The following is a 27,385-nucleotide window of genomic DNA, read 5'->3' on the forward strand; positions in this document are numbered from 1 at the left end:
GTCACTGTTCACGGAGGGAGGTCTATTTGCCTCTGAAAGGTAATGTCCTCTTGAAAGAAGCCCTTCCTCTCCCCGGGGCCTCGTAGACAGTAGGTGCTTACTACATGTCTGTGGACTAAATAAGTCAGTCATCAATCCCCCACCTCTGACCTCCATCCCTATGTGTCTAGTCAAGAGACCAGGAGACCCCAGCACCTCCCTCTCCCTGGACCCCCACCCATCCCCGAAGATCCATACCAGTATAGGGACCCAGTAATAATTGAGGGGCGGTGCTGTGTCTTGCACAATCCTGATCCGGTGGGTGAAGAAAAAGAAAGCCAGGATCCCTAAAGGAGAGGAAACCAAGGTGGCTAAGAGTTCTGACTAAAGGAAGTCCCCCTCCCCCCTGCCACGAGACCTCAGAGCACATGGCACTTGTCACAAATGAAGACGTGTGGACCCAACAGCACTTCACAAGTCACCCTGATAGGCTCCCACAGCCCCACAGGCTGGCCAGCGGCACTCACCCACGCTACCCACGATCAGAAGTTTGCCCAACAGGAAAAGGAAGTCGGTAACTTTGTCTAGGACGGCCACTCTGTAGGGGACAGTGAGAAGCAGATATGAAGGCAGCCTCAGGGCCTGGGGGAGGAGAGAGGCAGCCCGAGGGCTGTGCTTTCCCTGACCTGATGATGTTTCTCATGAGCAGGAAGAAGGCATTCCTGGCCGAGGTGCAGAAGTTGGTGCCGTAGATGGCAATCTGGAGGGAGGGGGAGGAGGAGGGGGGATCAGGCCCACTGGCTGGAAAGAAGGGTTCCCCATCCCCAGCGGGAGCTGGCGGTGGGCTGGTTCTGGGTCTCAGGTCTCCTCACCATGATGTAGGCGTTCCTGTTGAGGAATCGGATGAACTTCTCCAGGCACCAGAAGCAGCACTTGAGACAGGTCATGAGGAACTTGGCAAACTTGTTCTCGGCAGCTGAGAGAGAAGAGAAGGAGGCAGAAGTGAGGAGAGAGGAGAGACCCCCGGTAGGGTCACCCCACCGCTCCACCCTGCCTACTCAAAAGACGGGGAGAGGACACTTGATCCAGAACCCCCGGGGTCCTGCCCCTCACTCAAGCAGGAACCAAACCCTCCCAGGACTCTCAGCCCAGACCCCTGGAAGGGGCCTATCATGAAGCCTTTCAATCCAGCCTCCAGGGACGAACCAATCACTACCCACACTACCGTCTAGGCCCCGCCTCCCAAGCAGCAGCCAATCCTTGCCTCCTCCTTGTCCCCGCCCCAAAGAATAACCAATCCCAACCCCACCGCTGCCAAAAAGAAACACGCCTCAGCCCTGCCCTTCCCTGCACAGACAAACCTTTGCCTCTTCAGGAACCAATGGGGGCTCAGGCCTCTCGGCCTCGCCCCGCCCCGAAGTAAGAACTCCACCCAATGGGCTCCCTCAGCCGTTCCTCCACCTTAGGAGCTAACTGTTCAAACTCCCCACTCCACCCTTCTCACCCCAAGCAGAAACCCATCATAGTCCCACTGCCTTAACCCGCCCCCCAGAAACCAATCCCCCACCTGCCCTCAGCCCTGCGCCCCAGCAGCCAAAGCAGGCCACCGGTGGGCCGCACCTTTCAGGCGCTGATCCAAGTATTCCAGCATCACTCGGATAATCTGCACGATGGCCAGAATGAGGGCACCAAAGGCCAGGGAGCCTGTGTGGTACCTGAAGGCCAAGGGGGCGGTCAGTGGCCACGCCAAGGCTCCCCCACCCCACCTCGCCCCAACCCTAGCCCAGCTGGAATCCCACCTGAGCGCCCGGCCGAAGGCAGAGAAGAGCGGGAAAGCAGGCAGGTCGTCGGGCTTGTGCAGGGCCCAGTAGTAGGAGGCGAAGGCCCCAGCTAACGTGACCTGGCCCAGGGCCAGCACGAAGTTGGCCAGCCAGAAGAACATGAAGGCATTGAAGATCTGCAGGCCCAGCAGGGCCCGATGGTAGCCCGACTCACCCCCGTAGAAGGCAAACTGGCAGTGGGCACCAGGGCACAGGCGGGACTCATTGGAGGAGGCGAAGGTCTGTGGGAAGGATGCAAGGCTGGGTCACAACACTGGGGTCAGGGGTTCAGAGTGGCTTCTGGGAATCAGGTCTGGGTCCAAGAGACCGTGAGGTGTGACAAGAGTCGTGGGAGTCACAGGTTAAGTCAAGGGATGGGGGTCTAGTATAGGAGCTTCTAAAAGCAAGACAGGATCATTGATTCCACAGGGGTCAGTGAGGCACGATAAGCTATCCTGGAGATCAGGATGGGGTCATGTGAGGACAGTGCCCACGTGGACAGGACAAGAGTGGCAGAGATCAGTATGAAGACCACAGCGGTCAGCAGAGGGGCTTGTGAAAGGCAAGGAAGGGGTTCTAGAGGCAAGACCTGGCCATCACGGGGTTAAAGGAGGAGTACGGGGCAGGAAATGAAGTCAAAGGGAGAAAGGCAGGTGGTCAGGATTCAGGGTGGGCTGGGGGCTGCCAAGTTGGATCTCTTCCCCTCCCTGCTTCCCACATCTAGCACCGGCCATACAGCAGGCACCAAATGTTTGCTGAATGGTCCCCAAGTGGGGAATAAGAGGTTGCAGATGGTCTGTGGGCTGCTGGGGAAAGAGGCGACCCCCACCTCAGGGTTGCAGGTTTTCCCGGCAAACTGGCAGGTGCCGTCATCAAAGATCTTATAGACAGCTTCATTGGAAGTGGACAGGAAGCTGGAGGTTCATTAAGGAACCTGAGGTTTGGGGTTAGGGACCCCAGCGGCTTGTCAGAAAGGATCCATTCCCCCCACCAGGTTTGGGTTCTGGCCCTGCCCCCCACCACCCCGAGCTGCAGGTTACATCTAGCCCAGTTGGGCTCTTAGCCACCCCCCGGGGTCAGGGATCCGGGTCTCAGGATGGATACACAGCAGTGCTAGCCCAGTAGGCGATGCAAAGGCACAGCAGGAGGAAGGTGACCAGTGGGTACAGCAAGGAGCACATCACGTAGCCCACAGCCCTGGGGAGGAGATGAGACACAGGCATGAGGACCTGAGCAGCCCCAGGACCAGCGAGCCCAGCCCCGGGGGGAACCCTGCCACCCACCTGCTGGCTTCCTTGATGAGCGCGATGGCGATGAGGATTCTTTTCCGCAGAAAGATGAGCAGCAAGATGATAACGACCTCAAGGATGCTCAGAATGACCACTGCGGGAGGCAGAGGGGGGCCGAGTCTGCCAGCTGCCTGTCCCCGCTCCCTCCCAGGCCTCTCCGGGGCAGGGTTGGGGGGGCTGGGACTCACTGAAGGCCATCCATGTCTGCCGCAAGTGCAGATACACGCGGAGGTCTGTCTGGAAGCCAAGGTCCACCAGGGAGATGTCAGAGCCGGCCTCGCCCCGCAGTCTCATGTACTCCATGTAGCAGTGAAATATCCCTGCACAAGGGACCAACCTTAGCCCACTGGATGCTCACCCCACACTGCAAAGCAGGTAGGAGCACCCCCATTTAGCAGAAGCAAGAAACAAAGCTGCTACTGCCTCTGAACATATGCAAGGATTCGTTATTTGTAAGAAGGAGAGAGCGAGCAAGCCGGGGGGAGGGGGAGAGAGCGAAGGAGAGAGAGAATCCCAAGCAGGCTCCCTGCTGAGCATGGAGCCCCATTCGGGGCTCGATCCCAGGACCCCAAGATCATGACCTGAGCCAAAATCAAGAGTCAGTTGCTTAAGTAAATGAACCACCCAGGCGCCCTGCCTCTGAGCCTTTGTACTTGCTGTTCCCACTGCTTAGTACTGGATTTCTCACACCCTCCTGTCTCTACTCAAATGTCACATTCTTTTTTCTTCTTTTTAAAAATTTCATCTAGGGGCGCCTGGGTGGCTCAGTGGTTAAGCTGCTACCTTCGGCTCAGGTCATGATCTCAGGGTCCTGGGATCGAGTCCCGCATCGGGCTCTCTGCTCAGCAGGGAGCCTGCTTCTGCCTCTCTCTCTGCCTGCCTCTCTGCCTGCTTGTGATTTCTCTCTGTCAAATAAATAAATAAAAATCTTAAAAAAAAATAAATAAAAATAAAAATAAAAATAAAAATAAAAATTTCATCTATTTATTTGTCAGAGAGAGAGCACACACAAGCAGTGGGAGCGGCAGGCAGAGGGAGAGAGAGAAGCAGGCTTCCCACTGAACAAGGAGCCGAACATGGGGCTCGATCCCAGGACCCCAGGATCATGACCAGAGCTGCAGGGACATGCTTAATGGACTGAGCCACCCAGACACCCCTCAAAGGTCACCTTCTAATGAGACCTATTCAAACAGCTTCTCCCATTTCAAACCACACTCCTTCATACTCAGCCTCTTAGCCCCTTCTCTCTGCTTGGATCTTCTAGAGGGTTTTTTCTGGTTTAGTTATTAATTTATTTTAAGATTTTACTTTTAGGTAATCTGTACACTCAACGTGGGGCTCCAACTCATGACCCTGAGATCAAGAGTTGCAGACTCCCCTGAGCTGGCCAGCCACCCCCTGGTTTATTACTTCTTTCTTCTTCTTTTTTTTTAAGATTTTACTTACTTACTTACTTGCTTATTTATTTGTCAGAGAGGAGGAGAGAGCACACAAGCAGGCAGAGAGGCAGAGAGAGAAGCAGGCTCCCTGCGGAGCAATGAGCCTGAGGCGGGACTTGATCCCAGGACCCTGGGATCATGACCCGAGGCGAAGGCAGCAGTCCAACCCAGTGAGCCACCCAGGCGTCATCATTTTTTTTTTTTTAAGATTTATTTTATTTTATTTATTTGAGAGAGAGAGAGCATGAGAGGGGAGAGGTCAGAGGAAGAAGCAGACCCCCTCCCGAGCAGGAAGTCGTATGTGTGACTCGATCCTGGGACTTCAGGATCCTAACCTGAGCCGAAGGTAGTCGCTTGACCAACTGAGCCACCCAGGAGCCCTGGTTTATTATTTCTTGTCCATCTTGCCCACACTCCCAGGACCCAGAAAACGGCCTGGGACACAGGCACTCGATCCAGGCTTGAGCACACAGGCGTACATGAGTGCGTGGCTAGGGGCCAGGATGCCCTGGGGCCCGAGATCTTCCTTGCCACCCAGTTACGGTTCATTGGTGGGGACTGAGGATGTGGGTATTAACATTCAGTGCGGTGGCATTAAGGATTTTCAATATTCCCTTTAGCTCTTTGTAGAGTGAATCTGTAAAATGCAGATTAAGTAAAGACAAAAACAACCAGGGACGCCTGGCTGGCTCAGTTAGTAGAGTATGTGACTCCTGATCTGAGGGTCGTGAGTTCAAGCCCCACGCTGGGTGGAAAGAACTTCAAAATAAAATCTGGGGCACCGGGGTGGCTTAGCGGGTTAAAGCCTCTGCCTTCGGCTCGAGTCATGATCCCAAGGTCCTGGGATCAAGCCCTGCATTGGGCTCTCTGCTTGGCAGGGAGCCTGCCTCCCGTCCCGCACCTCTGCCTACTTATGATCACTGTCAAATAAATATCTTTAAAAATAAATAAATAAAAGTAAAAATAAAATCTTAGGGGCGCCTGGGTGGTTCAGTCTGTTAAGCATCTGCCTTCAGCTCAGGTCCCTGGGGTCCTGGGATCTCCCTCTACCTCTCCCTCCGTCTGCACCTCCCACTCCAGCTCATGCTCTCTCTTTATCTCTCACTCACTCTCTCTCTCTCAAATAAATAAAACCTTACAAAAGAAAAGAAAATCTTAAAAAACAAACAAAAACCATTTGCCTAAAATGCTAGCGCCCAGTGAGAACCCACCATTAGCATGAATATTTTAGTATCGGTGTCCTCACGTTGGGCTGCCTCGGAGACATCCTTCCCCTGGAACGTTTATCTGAACAATCAGAACGTGAAGCCCTGGGTTTTGTGCGCTGCCCCTGGGTTCCACAGACCTGAGATCTACAGGGCCTTCCTCCACATCTCACCTGTATGCTTTTTCTCATTAAGCTGCCTAACTAGTAAATACTCATTATCCCCAGTTTATAGAGGAAGAAATTGAGGCACGGGGAGGTTGAGTCATTTGCCCAAGGTTACAGAGGAAGGATTGGGCAGAGTTAGCATTTAAAGTACCTCCCCCCCCCCCCAGCACCCATCCCCCAAGTCTGGTGCCAGGCACACATCTTTAACCACTGTGCTAAGTGATCTGCTTGTGGATGCAGACAAAATGCAGCTCCGGCTCCCACCTGGACTCTATGATCTAACTCCTACCCTGTTGATACCCACGGAAGTTATTTCCAAGTGCCTACTCCCACAAACAACGCTGAGATGAACATCGTCACAAATATGCCAAATGAAAGATGGCTTAGGGGGGCACCTGGGTGGCTCAGTGGGTTAAGCCTCTGCCTTCGGCTCAGGTCATGATCTCAGGGTCCTGGGATCGAGCCCCGCATCAGGCTCTCTGCTTAGCAGGGAGCCTGCTTCCTTCTCTCTCTGCCTGCCTCTCTGCCTGCTTATGATCTCTGTCTGTCAAATAAATAAATAAAATCTTTAAAAAAAAAAAAGAAAGATGGCTTAGGACAAGCTTCTCGAAGGCCAGGGTCAGGTCAGAGGGCAGAGGCATCTTGCAGAGCGCAGGGCTGTGGGGGGAGGGTGCAGGCAGGGGGAGACGCACCGTAGCCCAGCACCAGAATCACCATGATGATCATCACCCAGACCATAATCCCGGCCAGGAAGCGCAGCAGGACGATGAACAGAAGACTCATCAGCATGGCGATGACCAGGCCGCTGGGGAGACAATGGGGAGGCGGGGGGGGGGGGGGGGCATGAGCAGCCGGCATCCTCTCACCGGCCCCAGATGCCACAGACCCGGAGGGGGGTGGTGCTTTCCCTCCCCACTTACATGACTATCCAGTACCAGGAGACCGTGTAATCTTCAAATATCCGCATGGCCAGCTGCCGCGCCTCGAGGACCCCGTTGGCCTTCCTGGGGACAGGCAGACAAGGCTCGTGCCAGGGCCCCTCCCTGATTGGGCCAGCCCCAGGGGACGCCCCGGCCCACCCGGGAGAGCAGGACCCCGAGGTGGTGGGCTGCGGTACGGTCCTCACTTGGCACCCTCCACCAGCTCTGTGACGTTCTTTCGAGAGCCATGCCCGTCTTCGTAGGTCGTCTCGTTGCCCACCATGAGGACCCCCTTGTGGGCATGGATGGCTGGGAAGCATCGCCGGGCCACTGCGTGCAGCAAAGAATGGGACCAGTCAGGCTGAGCCCCGGAAACCTCCCCCCATCCCTGCTGACCACCCCCTCCTCCCCCCAAGTTTGCAGAACCCCAGACTCACGGGGTTTGCTGGGGATGAGCACGGCGGGGCAGTCGCCATCCCGAAGCACCTCAGCCACCCCCTAGCAAGAAAGGGAGAGGGGTTCACACCCCAGGCCAGCACCCTCCACCTCGCCCCCTCCCTAGGCTCGCTTCACACCTTGTTGCTCTGGAAGCCAGGCACACAGAACTGCTTGTAGTACTCAAAGTCCTGGGATGTGTGAGCGTTCAGGTAGGTGAGGTAACGGTCGGGGCATTTCTCCACGCAGATCTTGGGGGGGACAGGAGGCAGGGGTTGGGTGGGATCAAGACAGACACCCCATCCCCACGCAGACAGAGGCCCTGCTTCCCATTCACCGGGGGAAAAGAAAGCTGCTTCTCCCAGAGAGAAGTCCCAGTGGGGAGAAAGGACCCAGGGATGGAAAGCAGGGGCTGCAAAGAAGATGCGGGCGCCGCCAAATTACCTGGGGGGTGGGACACTGGAATTCCAGCAGGACCAAGGGGCTGGCACACTTCACAATGTTGAAATAGAACAGGAAGGGTTTGTTCCTGGGGTTGGGGAAGGGAGATGAAAACTCAGGATTTCTCAACCTCCCTACATGTAATATCTAATGCAAGCAACCCGAAGCTCTGCGGGCTGGCTCATGGAACCATCCCAACAGGCTCACGAGAGTGGGACTGTGATGATCCCCATCTCAGAGACCAGGAAAATGAGGCCCAGAGAAGTTGAGACACTCATTCTAGCTCATACAGCCAGGGAGTGGCACAGCCTGGACTGAACTGGCTTTTAGCTCACCGGCTTAGCTCACCCCACCTGACGTCAGATCCAGAACGGTCACCTCTCTCTCCCTCCCCTACATCATGAGCTCCCAGAGGACAAGACTCTTAATATCTCATTTAGTGCAGTGTCCTCGAGGCCTAGAACAGCAGCTGGGGACGGTAGGAGCTTTTTAAGTACTTGCTGACTGGACTAACAATGGAGGTGGGGGAAGCCTAGAACCTTCTCCCCAGTGCTCATGAAGCCATCCTGCCCACACCTCTCCAGTCCCACCTCCCCCCAAGGAGACAGACTCACGCATTTTTTGTGCCCTTCTGCCCGCAGAACTCGCCTCGGCTGTCAGTGGGGTAGATCACCTTCCGAGGGTCCCCATGGGTCCAGGCTGTGGAGGGATCCGGGGACACTGAGGCACTGCCATTCCTCAGCACCATGTCTGCCCTAGAGGCTGTGGCTTGTCCTCCCACCCTGGAACCCCAATCCTGTGCACGGTTCCACTCACCTATGATGCCTACCGCCACGTAGCCCACAATGGCCAGGAGAAGGAACACACAGCAAATGATGTCCGTGCAGCCCCTAGGGAATGGAGAACAGCATCAGGATGGCAGACTTGGGGCCCCGGGGTCATGGACCCCATCCTGCCCGGCACATATGCCCACGTCTATGTATTATTTGGATGCCTGTTCCTTAGTGCTATGCTGTACCGAAGAACCCGTACATTTTACTTCTTTATTTTTTTTTTTTTAAAGATTTTATTTATTTATTTGACAGAGAGAAATCACAAGTAGATGGAGAGGCAGGCAGAGAGAGAGAGAGGGAAGCAGGCTCTCCGCTGAGCAGAGAGCCCGATCCGGGACTCGATCCCAGGACTCTGAGATCATGACCTGAGCCGAAGGCAGCGGCTTAACCCACTGAGCCACCCAGGCGCCCCTACTTCTTTATTTTTTAAAGCAAGCTCTCTGCCCAACACCAGGCTCGAACTCACAACCCTCGAACTCTACAGACCGAGCCAGCCAGGGGCTCCTTACATTTTGATACCTAATGCTACACTGTTCTTTTTTTTTTTTTTTTAAAGATTTTATTTATTTATTTGAGAGAGAGACAGTGAGAGAGAACATGAGCAAGAAGGTCAGAGAGAGAAGCAGACTCCCCGTGGAGCTGGGAGTCCGATGTGGGACTCGATCCCGGGACTCCGGGACCATGACCTGAGCCGAAGGCAGTCGTCCAACCAACTGAGCCACCCAGGCGTCCCTAATGCTACACTGTTCTTGAAGCAGCTGGCCACAATGTTCAGTTCTCTTTTGATTGAGAATGCCCACCCCCCCCCCACCTTTAATAGCAACAGGGATTAATGTTTTTTAAAGTTTAAACTATTTTATTTTCATTTATTGGTAAGAGTTTATTTATCTATTTGAGAGAGAGAGTACAAGCTGGGGAAGAGGCAGAGGGAGAGAGAGAAGAAGACTTCGCTCCAGTCATGATCCCAGGGTCCTGGGACTGAGCCCCAAGTCGGGCTCTCTGCTCAGTCAGGAGTCTGCTTCTCCCTCTGCCTCTGTCTACGGCTCTGCCTACTTGTGCTCTGTCAAATAAATAAATAAATAAAATCTTTTAAAAAAATTTGTATTTTGAAGGGCGCCTGGGTGACTCATTGAGTTAAACCTCAGCTTTCTGCTCAGGTCATGATCTCAGGGTCGTGGGATCAGGCCCCGCATCGGGCTCTCCGCTCAGCAGGGATCCTGCTTCCCCCTCTCTCTCTGCCTGCCTCTCTGCCTACTTGTGATTTCTCTCTCTGCCAAATAAATAAGTATTTTTTTAAAAATTCATATTTTGAGGCACCTCAGTGGCTCAGTCAGTTAAGTATCACACTCTTGGTTTCAGCTCAGGTCATAGTCATGGGATTGAGCCCCAGGCTGACTCCCCGCTTGGGATAATCTCTCTCTCTCTCTCCCCCTCTGCCCCTCCCCCCACTCACATGCACCTGTGTGCATGCTTATCAGCATGTACTCTCTGCTGTCTCTCAAACAAAGAGTTCTTTAAATTTTTCGTATTTCCAAATTCCCTCCAAAATATACTGAGCCACTTAGATTCAGAGCAGCATATATGCCAATTTTTTTAACCTTTGCGGGTCTGTGATGGGGCCGTTCTATTCCGCATTGTTTCAAATCCCATTCCTTGAGGTTTGGTGAATTTGCGCACTTCCCCATTAACTTCACTGTCTACAGTATTTCTTGTTCTAGAAATTCTCTCTTCCAGTCTTTTGCCTGAGTTTAACAATTCATTTGTCAAGACTCTTTGGGGGCGCCTGGAGGTTGGAGAGCAGCTCAGTTGGGTTAAGTGTCTGCCTTTGCTGTAAGTCATGATCTCAGGATCCTGGGCTCAGTCTCCAAGTCAGGGTCCTTGCTTGGTGGGGAGCCTGCTTCTCCCTCTCCCCTCCTGCTCTCTCACAGTCTCTATCTAAAATAAGTAAATAAATAAAAATCTCAAAAAAAATTAAAGACAGGGGCGCCTGAGTGGCTCAGTGGGTTAAGCCACTGCCTTCGGCTCGGGTCATGATCTCAGGGTCCTGGGATCGAGTCCCGCATCGAGCTCTCTGCTCAGCAGGGAGCCTGCTTCCCTCTCTCTCTCTCTGCCTGCCTGTCTGTCTGTCTACTTGTGATTTCTCTCTGTCAAATAAATAAATAAAATCTTAAAAAAAAAATTAAAGACAGACTTTGCATATGAAAGAAATTAGTTCTTTAACTGTCAAGTCACAAATACTGATCACCAGTCTGCTGGAGAGGAAAGAGAGAGATTAGGGGGTAAAGAAATGGGGGTGGGGCGCCTGGGTGGCTCAGTGGGTTAAGCCACTACCTTCGGCTCAGGTCATGATCTCAGGGTCCTGGGATCGAGTCCCGCATCGGGCTCTCTGCTCAGCAGGGAGCCTGCTTCCTCCTCTCTCTCTCTCTGCCTGCCTCTCTGCCTACTTGTGATCTCTCTCTGTCAAATAAATAAATAAATAAAATCTTTAAAAAAAAAAATTTTAAAAAATTAAAAAAAAAAAAAAAGAAAAAAAAGAAACGGGGGTGAAGGCAGTGCTAGCAGAGACCCCTCCCTCCCAGGAACCCAGAGCCCTTACCTGTGGTAAATGGGTCCTTTGAACGTAGGGTCATACTTCTGTGGTGTTCCTGAAAGTCAGCAAGACGGAGCGGGTGACCGAGAAGGGACTGTGAGACCACCCTTCCCAGAAGCTCCCAGGGGTGTCTCGCACCCTGGGGAAGAGTGAAATCCAGAGACCCAGCGGCATTTCCCGCCTCACCGCCCCTCCAGGCCCCAGGGCAGGCAGGCCAAGGCAGGGGGAGCCATCGTGGCTGTCGGAGAACAGCCCCGAGTTATCAGCTGACACTGGGGAGGGGGCAGGACTGGGGACTGAGAGCCGGGGAGGGAGGCGAGGGTCCAAGGTGGGACCTGGAGAAGGTTCCCGCAGGGGTACAGGGCGGGGACCTCCGGAGCCGGGGCCCTTCCGTGGAGGGGGTCTGGAGGGAGCGCTGCGAGGCAGCTCCCGGAGAGGGCGAGGGGCGACCCGCAGGGACGGGCAATTCTGCTCCCCGCTCTGGCTCGCGGCCGGGTCGTCCCGCTGCCCCCTCCGAGAGGCCGGCCCGGGTGCGGGAGCGGGGCGCTGCCTACCGTGCTTCCCGTAGTAATGCTGCCGCTCGCCCCCCATCCCCGCGGGCGTCCGGCCACCGCGGCCGCCCGACTGCTCCGACCCCCTCGGCGCTGGGTCTGCAGGCGCGGGTGTCCCGTGGGAGGGACAGACGGACCGGCGGCGGCTCCTCCCAGCCCGGAGCCAGGCGGGGCGGCCCAAACCGGTCTGACCGGCCCTAGCTGAGCGGCAGGCTCCGGACGGACAGGCCGATGGAGGGGAGGGCAGGGGGAGGCCGGGCGGGGCGGCAGCTGCTCCCGCCACTCACCGGCCACCCGATTTAGCCCTCTCCCCCCCCCCCACCTCCCAACTGCCCAGCCCCCACCGGGGAACTCTGGTCTCACCCCGAAGCCCGGGCGCTCCCCTGCGTCCCAACCAGGCGGCGCCGCCTGCGCCCCCTCTCAACCCAGGAAGGGCGCCTCTTGCTGCCCCATTCTCCAGGTATGGAAACTGAGGCACGCGGGGAGGTAACTCTAGATATAGGCGCCGCAAAACAGGCAGATGGCTGAACCCAAACTCCCAAATATAGAGTATTGGCGCTGCAAACTCTCAAGCCGGTGGACCCGTTTTATTTCGGTCTGCATTTAAAAAAAAAAAAAAGAAAATGAAATGCCAAATGAAACATCGGGAGAATCCATATAAACACCCACATCGCAGGCCGCCTGGGTGGCTCAGTTGGTGAAGGGGTCTGCCTTCAGCTCGGTCATTATCCTGGAGTCCTGGGATCAAGTCCCACATCAGGCTCCCTGTGCCTCTCTCTCATCTCTCATGAATAAATAAAATCTTAAAAAAGGAATTAAAAAAAAAAAAAAAAACCACGACAAACCATAAAAGACTCAATCTCAAAAAACAGACTGAGGGTTGCTGGGGGGAGGGGGACAGGAGAGGGTGGTGGGGATATGGACATTGGGGAGGGTATGTGCTATGGTGAGCGCTGTGAAATGTGTAACCCTGGCGATTCACGGACCTGTACCCCTGGGGATAAAAATACATATGTTTATTTAAAAATGTAAAAATTAAATTAAAAAAATATTTAAAAAAACAACACCTACATTGCTAGTCTTTTGAAGACTGGCAAAATGAGACTGGCCACCCAGATGCCCCTTCCCCGCCTGGCACTTTGCGGCCCCCAAGACTAGACACCTGAGCTCCCCATCCCTTCACATAGCCTGATTAGGAATCCTGAAGCCACTGTTTTGTAGAGCAAGTATTTATGGAGCACATACTGGGTGCTGGCCCAGGGCTGGGCACTAAGCATGGTGGCAGACGAGAGACCCAATTTTGTGGGTCTGTTCTTGTAGAGCTGACATCCTGACCAAACGGCCCTAGATTCCAACATTTCCTTCTGCCCCTATCCAAGCCAGAGGACAATTCAGCCGGTGTCCTGCCTACCCTGAGCCCCCTCAAAAGTAGCAAACCAAGACTGGTCACAGACCCATCACAGGATATCAGGAGGTATACAGCTGGCACAGAAATTTATAGTTGGCGCAGATACACCCTCATCAGGGTCAGGATGTTGAACTGCTGTGGGTTGTATAGATACGAGGAGACTGCCAGTATGCGGCACAGCTGGTGTGGCGGCATACAGCCAACAAAGAGGTAGACAGTTGCCATGGGGGTGTTTAGTCAGTGTGGGGTACACAGCAGGGGTGGGGGTATACAGCTGGTGCAAGGTATACAGTTGGTAAAGAATTGTTTGTATAGCCAGTGTGAGGGTATACAGTCAGCATAGGGGCACACAGCTGGCTATACTCCCCTTACTGTATTCTTACGCACCAATATACTCCCCTTACTGTATTCTTACGCACCAACCATCCACTCCCCAAGCTGTATGCTCCCTCAATCACGGGCGGTTGTCACTGCACCCCCAACAGCTTTGGAGGTCAGCGATATACTTTGTAGTGTGGTCGATGACCGTTGGTGCCATGGCACAGTCACCAACAAGGTTCAAAAGTGTGGTCATATACAGTTGGTGCTCAGTAACTGCGCTACCTCAAAGTCAAGCATCCCCTGGTGGGGCTCTCTGGTCACTAACTCAGCTTGTCCCTAGAGCGATGCGCCTCCCCCCCACCCCAAGAGCCTCCAGCTATGGAAGTCCCGCCTGACCCCTGGCCCACAGTCTTTAGCAAACAGGGGAGGTTCAAGGTGCCAAGCCATGCCCTTGGGTGACCAGGCCTCCCAAAGAAACCCTGTGGTTCCTGTGGTCTCTGCCAACCCCAAGGCAGGCTGGTTCTACCCACCCAGTCCAAGTAGTGGACCACAAAAATAAATAAATAAATAAATAAAACAATCCAGGCACAGGCTACAGCCTCTTCCCAGCTACATTAGGTCCCTTGGGGACACTCTTGCTGACTCAGGACTCCAGCCACCAGCTCCACCCTGATGATCCACCCCTGTAACGCCTGTCTCCCGGAGGTCTCACATTCACCATAGCCACAGGCAAGCCCCTGGTGGTCCCCACCCTGCCCCGGCTCAGAAAAGGCAGCTTCGTCTTCCCAAGTGCTCACACCAGAGACCTGGGGTCCCTCAGCTCTGCCTTCAGAATTTATCAAGAACCCAAGCCCTTGTCACACTGCTGTGGTTTCCTGCCGGGGCCAGTGCAGGCAGCTCCATCCACCCTGCTCTCTTGGCTCCCCCCCTCCCCCTCCCCTCACTGTCTGTTCCCTCCATAGCAGCCAGAGAAGGCTGTTAACACTTCTGCCCAGAACCTTCCATGGCTTCCACCCCCTCTTCACCATGCCCCATAAGGCCCCATATGCTCTGCTGGGTCCCCTGCCTCTCTCCCCTTCACTGGCCTCATTAACCAAACCACAAACTCACCAGGTAAGGTCTCACCTCAGGACCTTTACACAGGCTGTTCCCTCTACCTAGAAAACTCTTCCCAGAGATGTCCATGTGGCTCCAGTTAATTCAGGCCTCTGTTCTATTATCCCCTCCTCAGAGAGGCTTTTTCTGACCATCCTATCCAAAACAGCATCCCTTTCCCCTCGACTTCATCACCCCATTTACATATGGCTTATTTATTGTCTGCCCCCTAGCCTATTCCCAGCACAAGGACAGGGATTTATGTCTGTTCTGTTAACAACTGTTCCCGGGGCCCAAAATTCCACCTGGTACTCAGTGTTTGTTGAGTGAATAACCACAGTACACAAACCATTTATAGACAGCTAAGACTGGCGGCGCCTGGGTGGCTCGGTCGGTTAAGTGTCCAACACTTGATTTCAGCTCAGGCCATGATCTCAGAGTCCTGCGGGACTCTGCACAGCTTGGAATCTGCTTGGGATTCTCTCTCCCTCTGCTCCCCCTCCCTCCCTAGCCTGTGTCCCAGCGTGAGTGTGTATGCACATGCCCTCCTTCACATAAATAAATAGTTTTTTAAAAAAAATTTTATTTATTTATTTGACAGAGAGAGATCACAAGTAGGCAGGAAGGCAGGCAGAGAGAGAGGGGGAAGCAGGCTTCCGGCCAAGCAGAGAGCCTGCTTCCCTCTCTCTCTCTCTCTCTGCCTCCTTGTGATCTCTGCCTGTCAAATAAATAAATAAATAAAATCTTTAAAAAAAAAAAAAAAAAGAAAGAAAGCTAGCTAAGGCTGAGAGTAAAAACACTGCTTAGAGGTTTCCAGGTGCATGCATTTAAGAAACTAATCTGTGAATTTTATATATAAAGTATTTAGTACATGATAAATGTGGAATTTTCAGTGGGCAGGGAAAGGATAAATCAATTCGTCATAAGCCTTGGTTGCAATAGGAAGGAAAAAAGTTAACCTCACCCCCAACACATACCAAATAAATTCCACATGCATTAATCACGCAAAATAGATAAAAACTCGGAACTATTACGAGTATGAAGGGAAAACACAGGAACGTATTTCCACCGTCCGATAGGGGAGACCGGTAAGGGTGGAGAAGAGATAAGGGAGTACAGGAGGCTTCCTGTATCTCTTGAAAGGCAGCCAGACTGGCAGAGGGGAAGAAACCATAAACAGCTGGGGCGCCTGGGGGGCTCTCAGCTGGTTGAGCGTCTGCCTTCTGCTCAGGTCATGATCCCAGGGTCCCAGGATCGAGCCCCCTGTCGGGCTCTGTGTTCAGCTGGGAGTCTGCTTCTCCCTCTCCCTCTGCTCCTCCCCTCACTCATGCTCGAGCTCTCTCTCACGGTCTCTGGTCTCTCTCTCACTCTCGGATCAATAAAATCGTAAAGAAAAAAAAAAGTGGCTGGTGCTGGCTGAGAAGTGCCTATCAGACTCTAGCTCTGTCCTCATTATACTGGGCCTCCTACCATCAACCCATTTTACAGTGGAGGAAACCAAGGCTCAGCAAGGGGAAGTGGCTTGCCCAGCTACCTAGCAACAAGTAGAGGGTCCCTACTCTAGGTTTGATGGGTGAGTGGGAGTCACTGAGAGTCTTTGAGCAGGAGCATGACCTGGCCAGGCTGGGGAGGGCAAGACACAGAGAGAGGTTTCAGCTCTGAGAGAAGTTGGTGGCTGTGGATGGGACAGTGGGGCCATGATCTTGCTGCTTGAAACTGAGTTGTCTCTCTGTGAGATGGAACTAAAGATACAGGGGAACACCTGCCACAGGCTTGGCGTTGGTATTGGCATCTCTCAAGAAATACCAGAGGGAACAGTGGTTAAAGCCATCTGATGGGTTCCAGGAGCTCTCATTAATGTTAGCAAGGATGGGGGGCAGGAGGGGGGCAGGCTGAATACTCCTGGATTCTGATCATTGAGTCTGATCCAAACCTGCAGGATGAGAACTTGCTGAGTCTTGGCAACAACACTGCAAACTAGTAACAGGAGAGATGCCCTGATTCCTCGGTTTCACCGTCCCTTACCATGTGCCGGGCACTTTTCCAAAATGTCACAGCAACTTTTCTAGATGAATCCTGTCCTTACCTCCATTGGAGGGATGCAGACATGGGGGACCCCCAGCGAATTGTGTACCCGTGGTAAGCCACAGAGTAGGGCTACCCACCCAGCTTGTGGTTTAGCTTTGGATGAGATGCCCAGGGCTGCTGTAACAAATGATCACCCAGGGGCACCTGGGTGGCTGGGTAGGTTAAGCCTCTGCCTTTGGTTCAGGTCATGATCTCAGGGTCCTGGGATCGAGTCCCGTATCAGGCTTTCTGCTGGGCGGGGAGCCTGCTTCCCCCCACTCTCTGCCTGCCTCTCTGCCTACTTGTGATCTCTCTCTCTGTCAAATAAATTTTTTTTTTTTAAGATTTTTTTTTTTTTTTTTATCTGACAGAGATCACAAGTAGGCAGAGAGGCAAGCAGAGAGAGAGGAGGAAGCAGGCTCCCTGCAGAGCAGAGAGCCCGACGTGGGGCTCAATCCCAGGACCCTGGGATCATGACCTGAGCCGAAGGCAGAGGCTTAACCCACTGAGCCACCCAGGTGCCCCTCTTTAAAAAATATTTTTTAAAAAAAGAAACCACAGGTGGGACGCCTGGGTGGCTCAGTTGGTTGGACGACTGCCTTCGGCTCAGGTCATGATCCCGGAGTCCCGGGATCGAGTCCCACATCAGGCTCCCAGCTCCATGGGGAGTCTGCTTCGCTCTCTGACCTTCTCCTCGCTCATGCTCTCTCTCACTGTCTCTCTCTCAAATAAATAAATAAAATCTTTAAAAAAAAAAAAAAAAAGAAAGAAACCACAGGGACCCCTGCGTGGCTCAGTTGGTTGGACGACTGCCTTCGTTCAGCTCAGGTCATGATCCCAGGGTCCTGGGATCGAGCCCCGCATCGGGCTCTCTGCTCAATGGGAAGCCTGCTCCCTCCTCTCTCGGCCTGCCTCTCTGCCTACTTGTGATCTCTCTCTGTCAAATAAATAAATTAAAAAAAAAAAAAAAGATCCTACATTTAATCTCATCTGCAAATTCCCTTTTGTCCTGTAAGGTGACATAGTCACAGGCTCCAGAAGTTGGATCATGGACATCTTTGGGGTGCGGGGACTATTACTCCGCCCATCACAGCATAACCAGGGGTTGACAAACTGTCATGGGACGGTGGTGGGCAGGAATCCACCCACGGTCTGTCTCCAGATGACCCAGAACTAAGAATGGTCTTTACATTTTTGAAGGGATGAAAACCATCAAAAGAGGAAGGCTATTTTGTTATGTGCAAATTATATGGAATTCAAATGTCGGCAGCTGTAAGTTAATTTTTCTTGGTACCCGGCCATGCTGGTTCCTTCTCATGTTGTTTGTGGTTGTTTTCAGGCTTCAGCAGTAGAGCTGGGTAGTAGGGACAGATCGTACGTGGCCTGCAGAGCTGAAAATGTTTACTCTCTGGCCCTTGGCAGAAACAGTTTGCCCCCCCCTGGTCTCGAGGCCCTGAACCGGAGTGTTGAGCCCGATTCTGCGCCAGTGGATTTCACATGCTTTCTTTGTTTTGTGTGTGTGTGTGTGTGTGTGTTTTAAGATTTTATTTATTTGAAAGAGAGACAGAGATAGCACCAAGCAGGGACAGACAGCAGAGGGAGAAGGACAAGCAGACTCCCTGATGAGCGGGGAGCCCAGATTGGGGCTCGATCCCAGGACCCTGAGACCATGACCTGAGCTGAAGTCAGATGCTGAACCCACTGAGCCACCCGGGTGCCCCCGCATGCTCTCTCTGTAACCACCAGGAGTGGTTCTCATTGCCCCCAGGAGGGCTAGGGGGATGCACACGCGCTTTCCCTCTCCAGGCTGCCATCTTCCCATCTGGAGAGTGGAATTAATACTGACATTTTGCTTCGTGGGTGTTGTCAGAATTCACTGCTCAAAAAGCACTTAGCACAGGTCTGAGGCTCAACGAACACTAACAAAGGGCGTGGTCCCATTTGACAGAGAGGGCAAAATGAGGCCACAGGCTCAGACCACATAGCCAGTGAGGGAGCTGTGTGAATTGAACCAAGGCCCTTCTGGATCCAACCCAGGCCTTTTCCTCAGCAGATACGGAGGGAGGCAGAACTGAAGATGGAACAGTGAGGGGAGAAGGTGCGGGAAAGCTGGGCCAATACGCTAGGCTGGGTGGGGAAGGCAGCCCTTGGGTCCTGGCCTCGCTGGGCACAAAGGCCGTCCCAGCCGGTTCAGTGGCTGTAGAAGATAAGGAAACCGATCCAGGCTGCTCGGTCGTAATGCCAGGGCCAGGGCGTCAAGTACCACCCAGCCCCCACAGCCTCCAGATTCCGGCCAAGTCTCCATGGCCTACAGCAGCCCAGGGCCTCACCCACGCAGCCGGGCCGGCTCACCCCTGACTTCCCAGAAATCTGTGCCTGGGGAACGGGATCCCAGCCACCCACATGAGTCCCTTTGATAAGAGTCTAGGGATAGCGTCCCGGTAGGAAAGCCAAGAGTGACATTCCTGGTCACAACGCTAAGAGTAAAAGACAGAGCCCCTACTATGTGCTGGGCCTGCATTGGGCACCAAAGCAGACATTTATTTCTAGAAGCTCCTGTCATCCTCACAAGGCTCTGAGCGTAGAGGGCCCAATACAGAAACCAAGGCACAGGGATGCTTCATGACTTGCCCCAAGTCACACAGCCAGGAGGAGCTGGGATTTGAACTCTGCTCCTGACAACCATGCCCTTGAACTCTATGCTCCGTGGTGTACCCCCACACCCTGGACATTTACCAGGGACCAAGCTCTTGGCTAAGTGTTATCTGCAACGGTTCACTGAACTCTGGAGGCGGCCTCAAGAGGGAGCCAATACTGTTGTTAACCCCATTTTATGGATGGAAAAACTGAGACTCGGTAGATGAAAGGTTCAGGGACACAAAGGGTACAGGTGGTACAGGGCAAGGAAGAAGACATAGGAGTAGAGGCGATGCTGGGTTCTAGAACCTGGCTGAGAGTCAGAACTCCGTGGTAAGCTTTTCTGTAGACGCTTGTTTGCTTAGCACCTTGGTACCTAATGATCCATGTACCGGGATAAGTGTGATCAACTTGGTCCTGGTCTCCTGACTTCTGCCACTGCACCTTATAGAGGCCAGAGGGCACCTGTGAGCACCTGAGTCAGGCCAGCTCCCTCCTCTGCGCAGAACTCTCAATGGCTCCCATCGCTCTCAGTACAGAAGCCCACGTCCACAGGCCATGCCCTCTGCCTGAAACATTCTACACAGCTCCCTCCCTCCTGCTTCTGGTCACCTTCCGGTGGTCTTAAAATTTTCAACTCTGCCTCCAGGCCCTACAGATGACTCCTACCCCTCTTTCCTGCATTATGTTTCTCCTGAGCCCTTTTCTGCCATTCTAAGACCATCCCTCCTGTATCTTAATGCTAATACCTTGTCTGCTTCCCTCTCCAGAACGCCAGCTCCACGACCGCAACACCTGCTCTGTCTCCAGGCTCTAGAACACAACCTGGCTCACGATGCCCGCACATGTTCGTAACCGTTTGAAGGGGGTTATGAACAAACTCGCTTCTGTTAAGTAAATCCTATGCTTATGGGGTAAAAAACTTCAACCAGAACAAACCTAAAGACTAAGGAACATCACTCTCCCTCTCGCCCTTGGCCCAGAGCCCAACTTCCTCTCCCTGGTTTCCCTTTCCTCCTTCCAGACAGAGTCTAAGTACACATGCATAAGCAAATTTGTAGCTCTTTACCGTTCTCCCAACACACACCCCGTTCTGTTACACACACTGTTCCTAACTTTGTTCTTCCACATGCTAACATAATCCCTCCTTGTTTCCCATCAGAGAGGTTGCTTAGACCTACTTCAACTTTTTTACAAGGCAACATAGTATCCCACTCTGGGAACAGTACCATTTGTCATTAAAGCAGCCTGAGGAACTTTTAAAAATACACAGAAATTAACAGGCTAAGCTCCTGCAAGGGGCTTCGTGGTTGCGTCCCCTCTGGGATGAGGACAGCTGGCCGAGAGGGCTCTTTTACTTGGAAGGCTAAAATATTCCGGGTGCTTGAGGGCTTGTTTTTATTTTATTTATTTATTTGACAGACAGAGATCACAAGTAGGCAGAGAGGCAGGCAGGGAGAGAGAGGAGGAAGCAGGCTCTCCATGGAGCACAGAGCCCCATGTGGGGCTCGATCCCAGGACCCTGGGATCATGACCTGAGCCAAAAGCAGAGGTTTTAAGCCACTGAGCCACCCGGGTGCCCCCATAGAGAGAATATATTAATTTTGTTACATAAGAGATTAAAATCTTTTTTTTTTTTTTAAGATTTTATTTATTTGTCAGAGAGAGAGAGGGAGAGAGAGCGAGCACAGGCAGACAGAATGGCAGGCAGAGACAGAGGGAGAAGCAGGCTCCCTGCTGAGCAAGGAGCCCGATGCGGGACTCGATCCCAGGACACCGGGTTCAGGACCTGAGCCGAAGGCAGCTGCTTAACCCACTGAGCCACCCAGGCATCCCAAGATTAAAATCTTATGTAAAAACAAGTCTCCTGGGGCGCCTGTCTGCCTTGGCTCAGGTCATGATCTCAGGGTCCTGGGATAGTCCCCGGGTTGGTCTCCCTCCTCAGCAGGGTGTCTGCTTCTCTCTCTCCCTCTGCTTGTGCTCACTTGCGCTTTTTTAACACTTTTTTTTTCACTTGCGCTGTCTCTCTCTGTCAAATAAATAAAATCTTTATTTTTTTTTAAAGATTTTATTTATTTATTTGACAGAGATCACAAGTAGGCAGAGAGGCAGGCAGAGAGAGAGGAGGAAGCAGACTCCCTGCTGAGCAGAGAGCCTGATGCGGGGCTCGATCCCAGGCCCGAGATCATGACCTGAGCCGAAGACAGAGGCTTAACCCACTGAGCCACCCAGGCGCCCCTAAATAAAATCTTAAAAAAATTTTTTTTAAATTAATAAAAACAAGTCTCCTTCTGGAGATTGACTGGGGAGGAGCATAAGAGAACTTTCTGGGGGTAATGGGAAGGTCCTTACTTAAGCTCTGCAGATTTTCTTCTGGTAAAGGCCACATATTTAAGATTTTAAGCTTTGTGGTTCATATATCATCTTGGTCACATATTCCTTTTAATTTTTTTTAACAACAATTTATAAACAATGGAGCCATTCTTAGTCTATTGGCTTTACAAAAACAGGCCTCAGCACAACAATGCAAATAAAGTTAACACTTTTTTTTTTTTTTAAGTAGGCTCCACCCAGCATGGAGCCCAACACAGGGCTTGAACTCAGGTGACCCTGAGATCATGACTGAAGCTGAAATCACTGAACCGACTGAGCCACCCAGGCGCCCCTATATTTAACAGTATTGAAATGTACAACTTCAAAAATGATTAAGATGTTGGGGCGTCTGGGTGGCTCATTGGGTTAAAGCCTCTGCCTTCAGCTCAGGTCATGATCCCAGGGTCTTGGGATGGAACCCCGCATCAGGCTCTCTGCTCAGCAGGGAGCCTGCTTCCTCCTTTCTCTGCCTGCCTCTCTGCCTACTTGTGATCTGTCAAATAAATAAATAAATAATCTTTTAAAAAAAATGATTAAGATGCTACATTTTCTAAAAGATTTTATTTATTTATTTGAGAGAGAGAGAGAGAGCGAGCCTGAGAGGGGAGGTCAGAGGGAGAAGCAGACTCCCCATGGAGCTGCCTGATACTCTGGGATCCTGACCTGAGCCAAAGGCAATTGCTTAACTAAAGCCACCCAGGCACCCTAAGCTGCTACATTTTATGTGATGTTTCTTACCACAAAAAAATTAAAACTCAAATAATAATACTGATTGTCCCCTCCCTGGGCATGAGGGGCTTTTGGGGTGCTCGTAATATTTTTGTTCCCCCTGATGTGGGTGCTGATTTCATGGATGTGTTCACCTTGTGAAAACTTCTGGAGCCTCATACAGTTAGGATCGGTTTCCTTTTACGTATGAATTGTCTGCTTCAATAAAAAGCTGAAAATATTCCCCTTGACTGGTTAACTATAAGACCGGTTCAATATAAGATGGTTTATCCATGGACTCAAGGGGTTAAGCCTCTGCCTCCGGCTCAAGTCATGATCTCAGGGTCCTGGGATCGAGCCCCGCATCGGGCTCTCTGCCAGTGGGGAGCCTGCTTCCCCCTCTCTCTCTGCCTGTCTCTCTGCCTCCTTGTGATCTCTCTCTGTGTCCAGTAAATAAATAAAATCTTAAAAAAAAAAAAAAAAAAGACAGTTCATCCACAAATGCACTATTTTTATGCAACTGTCAGAAAACACCAAAGAAGCTTTCCAGGCACTGACATGAGACATGTCTCCAAGACATATTAAACAAAGAAAGCAACAAAAAATGAAAAAAAAAAATCAACAAAGAAAGCAACATGTAAAACAAACATCTTTTCATGTGTAAGCATCTGTTGAGTACCTACTAGGTCCCAGGCACTGCGGACATACCTTCAGACACACAGACACACAATCCTGCCTCGTGGAATTAACACACTAGAGATTTGCTGATATTTTTGTAAAAGGAAAAAAAAAAAAACCCAAAACCCAGCCATTAGATAAAGAATATGTATGTAATTGCACGTGAAGTTAAGACTAGTCTTGCATGCCTAGACTCCATTTGGAAGAAAGCACAAGATGCTGGAACAGTAATGTGTGCCAAGAAGAAGGGTGTGTCAGGCTGGGAGAGGAAGCAGGAGGGAGACTTTTTATGATAAAGCTACGCGGTCTTTGTATCCTTTGTATTTTGAAGCATGTGAATCCTTTTGAAGTATCCAACTTTTGGAGCGGGGAACACCCATAAAACAAAAATAACAACAAAAACCCAACTTTCAATGAATAAGTAAATATCCCCTCCCAACATTTTTTTTTTTTTTTAATCAGATGCCAGATTCCCACAGCCTAAGTTGGATTCTCTAGAAAATGGGGCCAGGGAATCTGCTTTTTAAACAAGCACTGTTGGGGCACCTGGGTGGCTCAGTGGGTTAAGCCTCTGCCTTCGGCTCAGGTCATGATCTCAGGGTCGAGCCCTGCATCGGGATCTATGCTTAGCGAGGGGCCTGCTTCCTCCTCTCTCTCTGCCTGTCTCTCTGCCTACTTGTGATCTCTGTCTGTCAAATAAATAAATAAAATCTTTAAAAAAATAAAAAATAAATAAACAAGTCCTGTTACTTTGGTCTCACCTCCCACCCACCCACCCCCAAACCCCCAGAGAGAGTCTGTTGTTTTGGGTTCTAGAATCTTTTTCCATGATCATGCCCAGAGTGGGTGGGAAGGATGGCAGTAGCCATTGCTGCCATCCATCAGGGCCAGGAGCCATTTCTCTAGATACGGTGTCTGCTGAGGAGGGAGCTTCCTGCCCTGCCCAGGCCAGCCAAGTCTATTTTTAGAGAGGGCTGCTTTTCCATCAACTCAAGGAAAATCCATGTCCCCAGAGGCCTCCTGAGCAGGTAGATCCCACCAGCCACTGCGGAAAATGCTGCCCACCAGTGAGTGTGGTCTGCCCAGCCCTGCAGACGAGGATCCAATGCATCCGAGAGGTCTCCAACACACCCATGGCCACACAATCGTAAATGTCAGAAGTAGGATTTGAACCTGGGTGTCACCACCCCTGAATTCACGGTAACACGATGGAGCGGAAGGCATTGGGATACAAGGGATATGTGAGCACTGGGATTTCTCAGCAACTCTTGCAACATTATTCCCAAAGGAAAGCTCTTCATTTTCAGGCAGGGACTTCTTGTGGCAGCCTGGGGGCCCCACGGTTTTGGTTGATAAGAACGGACAATTTACAAAACAAGTGAGACCTGCCCCTCCCCGCCCCCCACTTCAAGGAGTCAAGCCAGGTGGCTCCTCTAGAAGCTCAGATGATGGCCTGGCTTTAAGACCAACTGAAGTCTCCACCTCAGGCATCCTTGTGCCCTAGAGCAAAACAATTATGTGGTTTGTTTGCTGTTCCTTCTGCCTAGAACACACTTCTCCCAAATCTTCCAGCGGCCCTTGGCTCCAACACCAGCCCTTGGTCACCTAAAATAATCCCAGAGGATTCTCCCACACACATACTGTCCTGTTTTCTACTCTACAACACTTACAACAACCTAAAATCATGTGTTTATTCGAGGGTTTTTCTGCTTTGTTCACTGTCTAGACCCTGCCTGTACCACACTCGGTAAATGCTTGTTGATGGAACGGGCTTCTGGCATCCAACACAACCTCTGTTGGGCACAGAGGTCCCCTGTCTAGAGTGTGGGTCTGGCCGGGCCTAGGAGGTTTTGCTCAGGTCCATCCATGGCTGGCTGGCTCCCTTTGGCCAAATTCAAGGCTTGGTGAATTACATCCCTGTCCACTCTGCCATCCCTGGCCCCCCAGCCCTGCCTTATAGAGACCCAAGATCCCTCAGCTGCTGCCCACAGGAAGGCAGGCCCTGGCCAGGGCTCTGAGTTGAGATTCCCAGACCAGAGACAGCCAGCCACACCCAAGGGATGCCCAGCACCCCCGACCGCAGGGTCTGAGGCTTGAACCAAAACCAAGAGCAAGAGGCCCCTGGAGGTTGGGCCAGCAGCTTCAGGCAGGGAGGGAAGTGGCTGGGTGATGGCCAGGTCCCTGTGTTTCCCTCTAGGCTGGGCTGGGCAGGGAGGGTCCCAGTCTCCCCCACCCGTCTCTCTCTCTCTGCCCTGCTGAGGCCACTGTCCCTGATGGCAGCAGCCAGGACGAGGCCCATCTCTTGTCAGTTTTGTTTTTCTTGATTATTTTTGAGCAGTTTCCTGCCCCCTCCCCAAAGCTTTCTGTCTCACAGTTTCCAGGAAGTTCTTGTCACACAAGGAGGGGCAGCGGCGCCCCTTTGCCCCAGGGGAGTGCTACGTGGGACCTGTGCCCAGCTCAGCCCTGGGACCCAAAATGGAGAAGAGAAAGGAGAAACTGAGGATGGCACTCCCCTCCGTGGGAACCCGGGGAAGGAAGGCACTGTAGGGCGTGGGTAGGGAGGAGTCTCATCTTGGCCCCAACTCCTGGGCCGGGAGCCGAAGGCCGAGGTTCGCGGGAGGGGAGTCCGCGTTGCAGGGACCTCGCGAAACGGTAGCAGACACCCCCAGTCCCTTGCACGCGGCCCGGAAAGTTTCTCAATGGTTTCCTGCCTCTTTACCGCCCCCTCGGTGAGGGCGCCCTTCTTTCCGTCCTTCCAGGCCGCTTGCAAGAACCGACTGGCTTCTACCCCCGCAGCATTGGGTCTGCCCAGGCGTGCCTCAGTTTCCCCATCTCGCCAGAAGCCCGGGACGGCTACTTCTCGGGAGATGCGAGCAGGAGAAAGAAGTGGACCAAGGCAAACAGAAGAGGGGGATTTGGGGAAGTCGGGGCCCTATGCCTTTTCCGAGCCCCGGTCTCCAAGCCTCCCCTCCCCCGCCTGGCATCTGAGCCGCCAGATAACGGGACCTCCCCGGGCGGAGCATGCGCCGTGCGTCCCGGCCCATCAGCCGAAGGGGGTGCGGGGGCTCCCGGGAGAGCGGACGCGGGGTGACCCGGCGGAGCAGGGGGGCGTGGGCTCGGCGCAGAGCGAAATGCTGGGCCGGGAAGCAGGAGAGGGCCCCCAGCTGCAGCGCAGGTGTTTATAATCCCGGAGGTACCCCTCCCCCAAGGCCCCCCAACTCAGCAGAGGCGACCCCGGGCCCGAGGCAGCTCCTACCGTAGGCTCCGTCCTTCCGCTCGTCCTCCATGGCCGCGTCGGGCGGGGAGGGGAGTCCGAGCCTGAGCGACCCCAGCCCGCGCGGGCGGGAGGCTCCGCGGGCTGCAGCGCCCCGCCCCGGGCCCGGCCCCGCCCCGCCCGCTTGACCGGCCCCGCACGCAGCCTCCAATGGGAGCCCGGAGCAGCCCGGGGCGGGGCATGGGGCGGGGCCGGGGCCGGGAGAGGGTGGGGCCCCAACCTTTGTTTCCCATCTGGGCTCAAGGGAGACTCTCCCGGGGCGGGCGTTCGGTGGGCCAGGAGCAGTTGTCACCCGTTCACTCATCTACCCACCACTGACTCATTATATAGATATTGAGCGCTCATTGTGTGCCAGTGCACGGATCAGAAAATGCCATTTTTCATTCATCAGTTTGGCAAGAATTTGAGAGCCCGGTAACAACCAGTGGGGTGAGCACATGCTGTGGGTCAAAATGTTATCTGGCAGAAAAGATTAAATCCAGCCGTGTTTGCCTTGCGCGATTCATCTCTGCCTTTGACTCTGGAGAAGCCTTCATACGTGTCTGTGCCTGAGGCCTATCTATCAAAGGTTAATACCTGTGGCTTTGAAAGTTACTGTGATAAATGGGGGGGAGGCTTAGATGTCCACCAACAAAGGAGGGCAAGGATCACCATGAGCTGGAGGGAATACCATGCGGCGAATAAAAAGAATGAGGCCATGGAGGAAATGCAAATTAACAATGATATACCACCATAACCACCAGAAGAGCTAAAACTAAATGGTACCAAGTATTAGGAGAGGATCTGTAGTAAATGGGACGATCCTGGACTGTTGGTGAGAATGTAAAATGAAACAAACTACTTGGAAAAAGATCTCTTAGGGATGCCTGGGTGACAAAGTGAGTTAAGCATTTGCCTTCGGCTTAGGACATGATCCCAGGGTTCTGAGATCAAGTCCTGAATCAAGCTCCTTGTTCAGAGCCTACTTCTCCCTCTACCTGGAGGCAGCTCCCCCTGGTTGTGCCCCCTCTCTGTATGTCAAATAAAAAAAAATCTTTTAAAAAGAAGAAGGAGGAGGAGAAGAAGAAGAAGAGAACCAAAATCTTGTATACAAATGTTCACAGCAACTTTATCACAACTTTGGGAGCATCTCCCTTCCCCTGGGGTCATGATCCA

General features: G+C 52.7%; 1 protein-coding gene across 4 annotated transcripts in view; it reads right to left on the reverse strand.

Annotated features, from left to right (window-relative positions):
• Positions 1-26,363, reverse strand: part of SLC44A2 (solute carrier family 44 member 2 (CTL2 blood group)) — a 29,544-nt gene extending 3,181 nt beyond the window's left edge. For 2 of the 4 annotated variants that reach the window (XM_082731408.1, XM_082731407.1), the window contains exons 1-20: positions 26,213-26,363; positions 11,125-11,173; positions 8,512-8,585; positions 8,310-8,394; positions 7,699-7,783; positions 7,395-7,505; positions 7,257-7,317; positions 7,026-7,149; positions 6,820-6,903; positions 6,592-6,704; positions 3,277-3,408; positions 3,083-3,182; positions 2,904-2,996; positions 2,629-2,713; positions 1,779-2,041; positions 1,600-1,694; positions 852-955; positions 666-739; positions 507-577; positions 238-326 (exon numbers count right to left, since the gene is read on the reverse strand). In XM_082731408.1, coding sequence (XP_082587534.1) covers positions 238-326; positions 507-577; positions 666-739; positions 852-955; positions 1,600-1,694; positions 1,779-2,041; positions 2,629-2,713; positions 2,904-2,996; positions 3,083-3,182; positions 3,277-3,408; positions 6,592-6,704; positions 6,820-6,903; positions 7,026-7,149; positions 7,257-7,317; positions 7,395-7,505; positions 7,699-7,783; positions 8,310-8,394; positions 8,512-8,585; positions 11,125-11,173; positions 26,213-26,243 — 1,923 coding nt within the window. In that variant the 5' untranslated portion in view covers positions 26,244-26,363. Of the gene's footprint in view, positions 1-237; positions 327-506; positions 578-665; positions 740-851; positions 956-1,599; positions 1,695-1,778; positions 2,042-2,628; positions 2,714-2,903; positions 2,997-3,082; positions 3,183-3,276; positions 3,409-6,591; positions 6,705-6,819; positions 6,904-7,025; positions 7,150-7,256; positions 7,318-7,394; positions 7,506-7,698; positions 7,784-8,309; positions 8,395-8,511; positions 8,586-11,124; positions 11,174-11,672; positions 11,824-26,212 lie in introns of those variants that run through there. The other 2 variants (XM_082731409.1, XM_082731410.1) reach the window with 2 other exon arrangements.
• Between the last annotated feature and the right edge of the window lie 1,022 nt (positions 26,364-27,385).

This window comes from Mustela nivalis (genome assembly GCF_964662115.1).
Source record: "Mustela nivalis genome assembly, chromosome: 1".
Taxonomy (NCBI): Eukaryota; Metazoa; Chordata; class Mammalia; order Carnivora; family Mustelidae; genus Mustela; species Mustela nivalis.